Source organism: Pollicipes pollicipes, unplaced genomic scaffold (genome assembly GCF_011947565.3).
Source record: "Pollicipes pollicipes isolate AB1234 unplaced genomic scaffold, Ppol_2.1 Scaffold_4740;HRSCAF=5597_pilon_pilon_pilon, whole genome shotgun sequence".
Lineage (NCBI taxonomy): Eukaryota > Metazoa > Arthropoda > Thecostraca > Pollicipedomorpha > Pollicipedidae > Pollicipes > Pollicipes pollicipes.
The window spans coordinates 38,066,023-38,077,549 of record NW_023596545.1 but is presented as its reverse complement, the minus strand read 5'-3'; the positions used below and the strand labels follow the sequence as shown (position 1 = coordinate 38,077,549).

General features: G+C 52.8%; 1 protein-coding gene across 1 annotated transcript; it reads right to left on the bottom strand.

Annotated features, from left to right (window-relative positions):
- Positions 1 to 1,601: 1,601 nt before the first annotated feature.
- LOC119098322 (uncharacterized) lies at positions 1,602 to 11,299 on the bottom strand (the record flags this gene model as incomplete). The annotated part of the gene is given in 9 exon segments (XM_037221244.1): positions 1,602 to 1,688; positions 1,815 to 1,847; positions 2,775 to 2,913; positions 5,298 to 5,402; positions 6,072 to 6,246; positions 7,176 to 7,280; positions 7,650 to 7,844; positions 10,558 to 10,792; positions 11,121 to 11,299. Coding segments are annotated over 9 exon segments (1,230 nt in total).
- Positions 11,300 to 11,527: the final 228 nt, after the last annotated feature.

Sequence of the window (11,527 nt, the reverse complement as noted above, 5' to 3'; positions counted from 1 at the left end):
TGTACTCTTTGTCTTCATGTACAACAAAACCACTTGAAAACAGCCCAATCCTCTCCATATTTGTAACTTATTGTGTGATATTTATGGCAGACGTGCCAGAGGACGTCAGATTTCGTATTCTACCGGGCTTTTACTGTATGGGATCTATGATTTACTATATGGGATTTTACTGTACCGGATCAGTATGTGCTGGGTGATGCTCCTTTGATCCCATACTCATTTCTCCCGGGCAAAAATGAGGCACCCGGCCACCATGCATGTTAGCTATTTTATCGACGGATATCATTGCTGGCCATGAGTATCGTCCCATCCTGGCGAAACGCTGCCATCAGTAAAAGCTGCTCGCAGTAGCAGCGGAAATACAGATCACGCCTGTGCATCTATACCGTTTTATGCAAATCACCGTGACGTTTGTTGTACTCAGCACCTTTATTGTGTAACGATGGAATGGAAGTTATTGTACAAACACAATATCAACAATACGCTACAAAATCGCAGGAAAGCATCCCACACGACGCTCATCCAATGCGCTATGCCCATAGAAATGATACAATAACATGATATTCCAATACATTCACTTAACATTGAAAACAACGTGCAAAACAACTTCACGTCTCTCGATAACTAGCACAACCTCCAGCGCCATTCACCAGTTCTTTATGCGTTTACGTCAGCATAAGCGCCCTTTGCCTACTGATATGCGTCCATCACTGGCATGGCCTGGTTTAGATTGATCAGAACCCCGCGAATCACATTCCAGAGCTATGTGACCAAACAAAAGGTTCAAGTAATTGGAGACCACACCTGACCTGGCTTAGCCCGCACCGAGTATGCACAGCCCCGCAGGGCATCCCAGGTGACCGTTTTCTGAAAGGGCCCGGAGGGGAGCGGGTGCTAACTTAGCTCGGAACATTCTGCCAGTGTTTATCAACTTATTCTTCGGTCTTCAGCTACTTGTTGTTAAGTTTTTTTGGATAGTTTGGAGGGGCACATAATTTAGAGCTAAATTTGTACGAGTACGGATTCCTCTGGATATAAACGATCACGCATATAACGACAATTATACCACGCCAACCGTTAGAAAGCAATAGCCATGAAACTGGTAGCCTTTCAACAACCCCTACTTCAAGTAGCAAGCTGCCTGTTTACACCGCCCTTGTAGATCGAACACCTTCACAAGCCGCGTAGAGGTGGTTTTAAGCCGCAACTTGGAGTAAAAAAAAACGGCGCCTGGTTCCCACTATCGCCACCAGGGTTCGCGGCTGCAGCACGCGGCAGCATTTAACGCCAGGCACATCAGCGTCGTCTCGTCTCGTCTCGTCTCATCTCGTCTCTCTCTCTCTCTCTCTCTCTCTCTCTCTCTCTCTCTCTCTCTCTCTCTCTCTCTCTCCTCTCTCTCTCTCTCTCTTCTCTCTCTCTCTCTCTCTCTCTCTCTCTCTCTCTCTCTCTCTCTCTCTCTCTCTCTCTCTCTCTCTCTCTCTCTCTCTCTCCCTCTCTCGCCGCATCACGTTCTGCGTTTGTTCACCGCGGAGTCCGCTGCTACAGCCCAGGCTGCCGCCGCCGACCACCCTGCGCCCCGTCCCGGCGCGCGAGGCGGTCCGCTAGACGTCGCGCCCGTCGCCCTGCCGCGCTGCCACCTTGCGCTGGTAGTTGTAGATGGTCCAGTGGAGCGGGCCGAGGCCGTGGTGCTGGCTGGCTCGGCAGGCGCCGTCGGTGTCCGGGTAGTGGCCGCGCGGGCACACGCAGCGGCCGGCCTCCGGCGAGGCGAGGTACGGCGGCGGGCAGGCGGCGGTGGACGTGTCGTCACTGGCCGCCCGCTCACAGCGGCCCGCCGCCGCCGACCACTCCTGCGGCAGAGCGCGCGTGAACCCGACCACACCAGAGCACGCGTGCTGGCCCGCTCCGCGAACGGATCATACATAACTTATCTGGAGGACCGTGCGTGAACCGAGCTCCGCATAACCAAATCTGACACAACCAACAGTAAATTTTAAGGTTAATCTTAGGGGTAATTTCAAACCAAAGATAAAACACGATGCCTTCTTCAAAACAGACAACAATCGTAATGGTTCAGTTAAAAAAGATCCTGTGCCCAGTGAAGAGTTTGAGGCCTAATTCATGAGAACAACAGGAAAGGGGTTGCAAGTCAAGTTCTTAGGGCGCCGCAGAATCCATCAATGGGCTATTTTGCAGCACGTTGTACAGGTCGTTGGCACCCTCCCGTGGCATGACAGCTCCAGTGCTCACTTTCATTTAGTTATACCCGGGGGCGAGGGGATGTCAGTGCCTGTTCATAAGTCACGTTCCGTTGTTTCGGTCACTTTTCAACCCTCTCCTCCCAATGGTTACACACTGATGACACAAAACGAGACCCTCCTCCCCTAGAGACATTCGGGAAGGATAACGTTCGTTTGTCTCGTTATTGAGCTGTAGGTGCAGTCATAGACGAGGGTGATGCTTGTCATGAAAGGAAGCCAACGGCGTCTGCCTCTATGGTTTCAACACATTATTTAGGACCTCAGCATGATTTACAACCGCACGTGAGTGCACCGTAACGCTGCCCAAACTAAGTTTGTTACTCTTCGGTTACGCTCTATCAAACCCACTCTCCCTTTCCATACGTAACGTAATATATTAGCGACTCCTGATTGACATTGTCCATGTCCTCACCAGGTTTCGGTGAAAACTAAATATTACCTTGCATGTGCATCATGTAAATCATTTACAACACAAGTGAAGTTGTCCCCACGATTGAGACATTATTGGCCACATACCTGCATTTCCCCGCAGACGGCGCCAGCGTCGGCTTCCATCGTTGTAACTAGAACTGGCGGACACGCTCCAGAGATGGCTCTGTACGAGCCCGGCGGACAGCGCGTCAGCTCGTTCATCGGCGCCTGCACGGGTACGTCTCTGGAGGCCAGGGACACTGCACTCAGGCAGGGATATGCAGGAACACTGCAGTCCGACAATCGCGAGGCGGTCGGAAACGGACAAACAGGGACGTAGCCCGATACTACCGTTGCTCAACACGTTAGGTCTGCTCGCTAATTGCCCTGCACGTCGTAATTAAAGCGGCTTAAATAAAGTAACCCTAGCGTGATATTGGCCTGCTCAAGTGGCGGTGCTTCAGCGTAAAAGTCAAACGTAGCTTGATCCAGTTGGCACAGGTCTCGTTATGCAAGTGGTTCCAGATATTCTATTACTGTTTCAGGCCCGTGCGCTAAAATCGCTGCCGAATCTCAAATTCATCATGGTGCGGGATGACACGGCAGTTCGATGTGCGCCGGGATTCCCTTCGCATCGAAGGAGTCCGGTTTCCAAAAGGTCAAGGTCAGGGTGGCTGCAGGTCAAGCTCAAGGTCAAGCCTGGGATGGTCACAGGTGTGGCGGTGTTCCTTCGTAGGACAAGTTTTGTTTTCTAGCCGCCGATAACACGTGAAAGAGCGACCGCCCGTTCCTATCTAAATATCTTCAATCCACCGAAATACGAACAACCGTACACCAACACCCATGCTAGAATCAGGATGATACGGAACGTTACACAGCTGCCGAACGAAGGAACCACAGCTGCCGCTGAGGAACGTTAATATTTCTAAAGAAGCCACATCAAAATATTAAGAACTCAAAGTAACAAAGCCAGGGTACCCGTGCCCAGAGCTATAAAAAAATTAAGATTGCTTAACAAACAAGGCGAAAGTGAAAGGAAAGCTAAGCGGGTCGTAAGTTTCAAGGCCTAGCCGTGTGATACATGGGCAAACCAGTCAGAGATAGCTGAATAAAGTCGTAACGTTAGGATAAGAAAAAAAAACATAAGGTACGCCACTAACACCAATACCCATGTCATTTACAGCTAAAGCACGGCGTTCGGCTGATATGTCACAGAGCTGATATGCCACGGGGCATAACACGGAGTCGGGGCGTTGTACGGAGCACGTTTGCAGTTCTTCCACCCGCGTCGAAAAACGAGCTGGTCTTCAGCGGTGTAGCAAAGGTAGGCTGGACCCCCCCATGGGCGACCACCAGCCGTATAACCACCACCCCTCAACAACGGGGTTGCCTCCATCCATGTGGCGACCGTCAGACGCATGTGTGACCGAACCGCGGGTGTCGCGCCACCCAACGAACAACAACGCACGAGTGCGATGAGCTGGTGGGAAAAAGTCGTTGAAAAAACATTGTTTAATTGGATTGTTGACGACCATTTTTTTTCTGACGGTGGAAATAACCCCGGATACGGACATTGATTGGTTATGAAACGAGTCCACAAACGGTGGCACGTCCAGCTGACGATACGTGTTCTGTGCAGTTTTGTGGCACATAGTCTTCTTAGGATCTTCTGGATTCACTTTCCCCTCCATCCCTCACAAATTACAGACCTATGTCTCTTGGCAGAGAACCAAACAATGTCTTATGTTGAAGGAAAGTGGTCTGCTACTTTGCGATGCCCCGACTTTGAACAAACCAAGGAAGACTGACGAGTTTACATGCCTGGCGGCCGGCAGGCATCAGCAATCCGCACAGGTCTTTTCCGTTGGACGTATACTTCATGCCGTGCATGCAGATGAGTAAAATTTCACATGAAATAAGAATAACTAACATTTGCAAGTGCAGGGAGTTATATAACATGCGCTTAGAGAGCAGCCATCCAATATAAATTTGTAGCATTCCATGGTTACGACATATGCCTTACACCAATGCTGAAACGAGTTTGTATCTACTTTCTACAAGCTGAGTGCACCTACCAGCCATGGTCAACTTTACCAATATCTGAAGAGAACCTGTTGTATGCAGCTGGCAGAACGTTTAGCTTATTTTTGAAAGAATGGTTATTGACAGACCCACTAGTCGCATGTACTTGGCAGCCAACTGCGATCAGTGCTTGCAATCGATACTGGCTAGCATGTTTAAAAAGGTGTGCAGCATCGTCGGCAAAAAAGACTGTGCCATGTTAATACTGCAGCTTGAGGGCACCCACACACTTCTCCCCGGTGTGCTTTTGAACTTGCTGTCAGTAAAAATTCAACCAGTACAGATCCATTTAAAAGGAGCGAAGTACGTCGCCATCCAAGTCAATCGTGTAGCTTTCAACTTTGTGCATACGTGCCCCATGCATGTAACGAGAACGCAGGCTTTGAATTGGTAGTCATATTCCCGCCTTGCGAACTATTCGCTGGGACTGCTGTTTGCGTGCCGCCGATGCCTATTACAGCACGCTTGTCTTGACATGCCCGGACACGAAGATGAGTGGCCGCCAGCTGGTAACATCATTAAAAACAAGGCTCGGGTGTCGCTCACCTGTTGGGCTCGTGCAACGGCTGGCAGACCGGGGTGATACCGTACTCGTCCAGCTCCAGACGGAAGTCGTCACTGCACGGACCTTGGCTGCCGATCTGGTAACACCTGCAACCAGGACAGTCTGCAACTACACGTCTCTGATTGACCACCGATCTAACAACACCCAATACACGTGACAGTTCTAAAGATATTTTCAACGCAAGCACACAGTGTTGCCAACCTCGGTACAGCAACGCTCATGGGATTGCAATGCGCTATCGCGACTGGGGCAGCGCGGCTTTACCGACGTTGCTATTATCTCAGTTTTAAATTGAAAGACGCTCGTTCCGATAACTTGTCTGCACCGAACTCTCGCTACATTTGCTAAGCGTACACACCATACGCGGCTGTTCAGAAATGCAAACTAAGCATTTCTACCACAGCCCATTTAGAAAACTGATTCAGGTTAAACCCACATCACCCTGAGTTTCGTTGGACATTAGCCGCTATCTGACGTGACAAGTCAACGATATCATGAGACCTACGCCCACATGGTCATCACTGACTGCAAACTGACTGCCCTACGCCCACACGGGCCTCACTGACTGCAAACTGGCTGTCGCACGCCCACACGGTCACCACTGACTGCAAACTGACTGCCCTACGCCCACACGGTCCTCACTGACTGCAAACGACGTAAGATCGTGACAGTCATCTGTCTGCAACGGTTCAGATACATGATAACGAGAAGCGACCGAGCATCCCGCACCAGCGTCGACGTTCCCGGTCGCTGACCTGGCGGTGATTCTCCAGAAGACGAGCGGTCTGGGCGCCGGCAGGTCGAGCAGGCGCGCTTGGGGCACGCGGGCGGAGGCGCCGGACGCGGCCAGCAGGGGACACGGCGACTCCCGACACACGGCCCGGCCGGCGGCGGCGGCGAACTCCAGCCACTGGCCGGGCCCGCAGGGACCTGCCGCTAGCAGAAGCAGGCTGAGTCGCTCTCTCCAGGGTGGGAGAGAGTCCTCACCTGAATGGCGGACTTCTGCGCAGGCAGGTGCTGAGCAGAGGGTGCATAAGGGGAGCGGCATTGGGAATGGTACGTTTGGGGAAGGAGGCGCTGATCAGAGGGTGCATATGGGGAGCGGCATTGGGCAGGGTACGTTTGGGGAAGGAGGGCCTGAGCGTGAACCGGTGACATCTGGAGCAGGAGAGGGACTGAGCAGAAGCAGATGTACACCTGAACTCAAGGGGGAGGGGGGGGGGGGGGGGGGGGGCAAGAGCTAAAGAGGTACCGAGGCAGCAAGCCCAGCATCGGGATACATATGGAAAACCGTTATTTGGCAGCGGTACGCAGAGTGCAGGAGAGCCACTGTGCACACCCTTTATATAAAACAAACGGCACGCCATAACCCCCCACCCCGTGCACAAGCGTGCGCAATGTTAGTTGGGCATCTGCAACAAACACGGCAGAGAAAAGCCTCTCTCTCTTTCTCCCTCTCTCTCTCTCCCTCTCTCTCTCTCTCTCTCTCCTCCTCCTCTCTCTCATCTATATCCCTCTCTCTCTCAACACTCTCTCTGTCATTCTCTCTCCCTCTCTCTTCCTCTCCTTCCTCCCTCCCTTTCATTCCCCTCCCCTCCCCTTCCCTTCTTCCCTTTCCCTTCCTTCCCTTCCCTTCCATTCCCTTCCATTCCCTTCACTCCCTCCCTCACTCCCTCCCCTCCCCCTCCCTCCCTCCCTCCACTCCCTCCCTCCATCCCTCCTCCCTACCTCCCATTTCCTCCCTCCATCATTCCTCTATCTCTCCCTCTCTCTCTACCTCTTTTTCTCTCTCTCTCTCTCTCCTCTCTCTCTCTCTCTCTCTCTCTCTCTCTCTAAGCGGTCCATGTTCGGTGACACACCTTGTTGGTAAAGCGGGTAGCACTTTTCCGTCGGCGAGTAGAAGAACTCCCCTGGCATACAGTCGCACACCTTTTGACCGTCGCTGGTGCCCAGAAAACGAAAACCTGTGAATGATTAACGGCCCATGACGGGCATTAAGCCCACACTGCATAAAGGATTTGTCAAATGTTGCGAGCCTACAAGGCTGCAGCTAGATTAATTTATTTGTGACGCGTGAGTACAAAAAACCCAGAGGAATAACAATATGAGAGGAAAATAAAGAGAAATAGTAATAAATATAATATAAAAATAGTGTAGGCAACAAAGTTATAAACTTCATTAATTCGGCCACATGACAGGCGTTCGGCCGTCAGTTAACCATGCGTTTGGGCATCAGTTTAGTGAGAGTACCAAAATAATGGCATTGGGTATCAGTTCAGTGAGAGTACCAAAACAATGACTGCTGTGTAGCGACTTAAGTCTCGGATGCTCACCAGATTTGCACGGGCCTTGCGTGTTCCGCAAGTAGCACTTGCCGTCCCCTGGGTTTAGCACCGTGAAGCCCCACTGGTCATCACAGATACACACAGAGTTGCGCAGTACATTGATGAACATCTGGCTCTTGGGACAAGGGCCCCGTGTGAACTCCTCGTAGCACTGACCATCCTCGGGCCAGAAGAAGTGGCCCCCTGGAAACGCGACGGTCATTTTAGCCCGGGGCGAGCATGCGTGAGAGATGTGGCCGATGGTCACTGGCAGCCACGCTACACTGTGCCAAGGTCACGGCGGCTGTTATCACGCGGGCCAATCAATCGCACGTATCAAGTCGTAAATGTTCGCGACAACGCTGGCGCTTATCTGTGGCCAGCGAACGCCTGAAATGAGCTGGCACGCACAGCTCGGCACACACTGCTCGGCACACATGGCTCGCGACGGCACGCGATGCTGCCGTCCGCGCGCTGAGTGGAGGAGAGAAGTTCGGCTTCATGGAACGCTATCGCCGGCACCAGCCAGCCTCGGTGCAAGTCTAGCCGGGGCTCAGCAGGTCAAGGCCTCGGCGCTGACTCACCGAACTGTAAAGGCCTATCGACAGCGGCAAGAGCATTCAAAGCGATTTCAAAGGTGAAAACAGTATGTTTGGCGTGACATGCACGAGGAAACACTGAGACCGACCGTGCCAAAGACTTACAAGACCGACCGTGCCAAAGACTGCCAAAGGACACTCATTCCAATGCAACAGCCCTGAATCTGAACATTTGAACATCATATCTCATCTCCACGTAACATAGGCTGAAAACACGGCGTGTGCTAATAAAACCACTTCTCCTTCAATAAGTCCGGAACCGTTTGGAATACTTCATCAACGAAGACCATCTGGTTACCATAACCGCACTCCGCTTTATCTGAATATCGAACTGCTGGATCGAAACAAACCAAATCTCACACGTCATCCTAGTTTTTACTTCCTAAGCAAACACTTAGTTGACAAATTTTGGCAGGAATAATGTCACATTTGATGTCAAATGTCCCACAGATCTTAAAATCGTGAGACCGCTCGAAAACCATGTAACACCCGCAACAACGCCCTGATAGCATTACGTCCAACACTATACCAACTGATCATGTTTTCCGCGCCAAACGTGCGCCATATTTTATAATAGCAAAGCTATCAAAGGTGCGGCAACAGGCCGGCTTAAAGTTAAGTTAGGTCAAGGTCAGGCCAGTGCATGCTGAATGAATTTTATGTTCTTCTCATTTGCATGGCGCGACGCTCCCGTTCCAGCCTATGGTTCTCAGCTGTTGCTGCTCTGGGATATGAGACACATTTTTGACCAGTTTGTCACAGATAGGGTGTCACAGATATTCATCCGGGGTGCCACTTCTAGCCTGCCGTGGCATGAGATTTGAGAGTGACCAGATGCATCCTTGCATCGCACCCTGACCCTAGATGGTACGAAGTCACCACACCAATCTCCGCATTAGTCTTTTCGCGCGTGCGCGCCTTTTGATTGTGCCTAATTTGATCTCGTCGCGTTCCACAGACACTTAATTCTGAAATGCACGGAAAATAGGACGCACAGGATTTGAATTCTGTCATTTGCCGTCAGGTTTATCAAATTATCCAGTAAACATTACCATGGCACCATTTTGTTCGGTCTCCATGCACCGGTTCCTCATTTTACGGTTGTGTCTTTGGTCTTATGGAACCAAAGCATAACACGCCGCAAATGTGAAGTGACGAATACATACACGATGATGAAACAAATAGGCCTCCGAAATTGAAAGTTACCGTTATTTCGATAACCCTGACGTCAAACCGTGGATTTGCTCCCGCTCGTCCTCTTGTTCCAGCAGGTCAGATTTGGTACCAGCTTGGGTCTCTGATAACGCTTGCGCCAAAGGGGATACTATACACAAAACCGATTCAGTTAAAAACGAAGCTTCGAGCTACTGCCTCCAGAAACACGAACAACCGTGACTGGGTTTCTGGAGGCAAGCTTTCTCAATGCCTTTGAATATTCGCGACCTAACAAAGCGTCATATGAATATTGCCTGAAGTGTGTTAAGCCAATCACTTCGAGCCTGCTGGCAATTTGGTCGATCAAATTGGACATACACAGAAATTAATTCAGACAACGGAAAATCCATGCTCCAGGCTTTTGATCGTTTTGTGAGCCTTCTGCCTTTGCTCTCGATCCATCACAAACTGCTCCTTGCATCAGTCCAAAGTTGCAGACGGACTAATGTGTGAAGCGCTGTGAGGGCAGCCTCCTTTGCGACCACCTTCTTTGCGAAAGCGCCCTTTGCGCAATTGCTCACCGTGTGTCAAGCTCAAGTGAAAGCTAAAACTGATTGCCTGCAGTGGGCAAATACGTTTCATGAACGCCATGAAGCGAAATGTCACGCTCCATTTGTAGGCCATTATGCTTCAGAAATGCGACGTCCCGTGGCCATATTTCTACGGCAGTCATTTTGGAAAGTGTCGAACACTGCCCTGGTCCCTTCCGGGACACGGCGGCAACCAATCATTTATATGACGGAGCGGCCACCGGAGCCCATGTAAACCCGCCATTATTCCAGACGCCTTGTCTCTCTGTCCGCCTCGCGTACCCGCTGGGGTGGCAGACGCCCCCCCCCCCCCCCTGCAGGTCTGGTGCCTGCCTGGCCGCCTGACTGAACATTGGCCCATCGATCGCCCTTGCGGAGTTCTCCTGTCCCCACTCAGTGCGTCAGCCAAACCAGCATCGCTGGCCCAGCAGCAGAACTGGTCTGACTGACGGACTGAACACTGGTCCGCCGTCGCCCCGTGCACCAGCTCGCAAGCAGTCGGAAGTCCCCTCCCCACAGTACGGTGCCTGCCCCTGACTGAACACCGGTCAGCTGACCGCACGGTGCACTGACTGGGGCAGCAGACGGGCATCCGGTCTTCAGCGCTGCTCCAGATGAACCAGTGGCCGGCCGGGCAGAGCGCCTGCTCGTACAGCCGATAGCAGCGGCCGTCCAGCGGCCAGCGCGCCGTCGGCTCCAGGAAGCGGCCCAGCCGGTCGTCGGCGGCGTACTTGCCACAGCCGCAGACGGGCCCGTCTGCTGTCTGGACCAGCAGGTCCGAGCCGTTGCACGGGCCCTGCGTCAGCTCCTGCGGCACAAGGCAGGTGGTCATGCTCCGCTGCGGAGGAGGGCCGCCTACACCCTGCGGCGCGAGCGAGCGACGCCACCCTCCGCGGGAGGGCCGCTCACATTCTGCGGCGCGAGCGAGGCACGCCACCCTGCCCCGATGCTGCGGCGCACGGCTATCGACGCGCACATAACCCGTCCAACGCTGCATCTGCCCCGCCCGCCAGCAGGCCCATGACGCCGCTTTGAACGACACTGATGACCACCACACCCCTGACACCTCCGGCGGGATCTGGCCGCCGCTGCGGTGTCGCCGCCAGCGCCACCGTCAGCCGCTAGGCGCCGCGCACCCGGTAGTATTGGCCGTCGCCCGGCCACATGTAGAGGTTCTCCACGCAGTGGCGGCAGGACGTGCGCACGCGCAGGCAGCGGTTCACGGCGGCCACCAGCAGGAAGCCGGCCGGGCAGCCGCACGTGTACTTCTGCTCCCTGATGTTGAACACCATGAAGAAGCTGTCCGGACACGGCCCTGGGGGCAGTGGCGCACGATGCTGGAGGGTGCTGAACACAAGGAGCGCACGATGCTGCGGTGTGGTGAACACAGGGAGCACACGATGTCAGATACGGGGGATGCACAGTGCTGAACGTAGGGAACACAAGTCGTAGGATTTGGAGAACATTCGGTGTTGGACACGGTGAACACGAAGGTGTCAAATACCAGTGGCGTAGACAATATGAGGAAGGGAGCCGTAAGGCA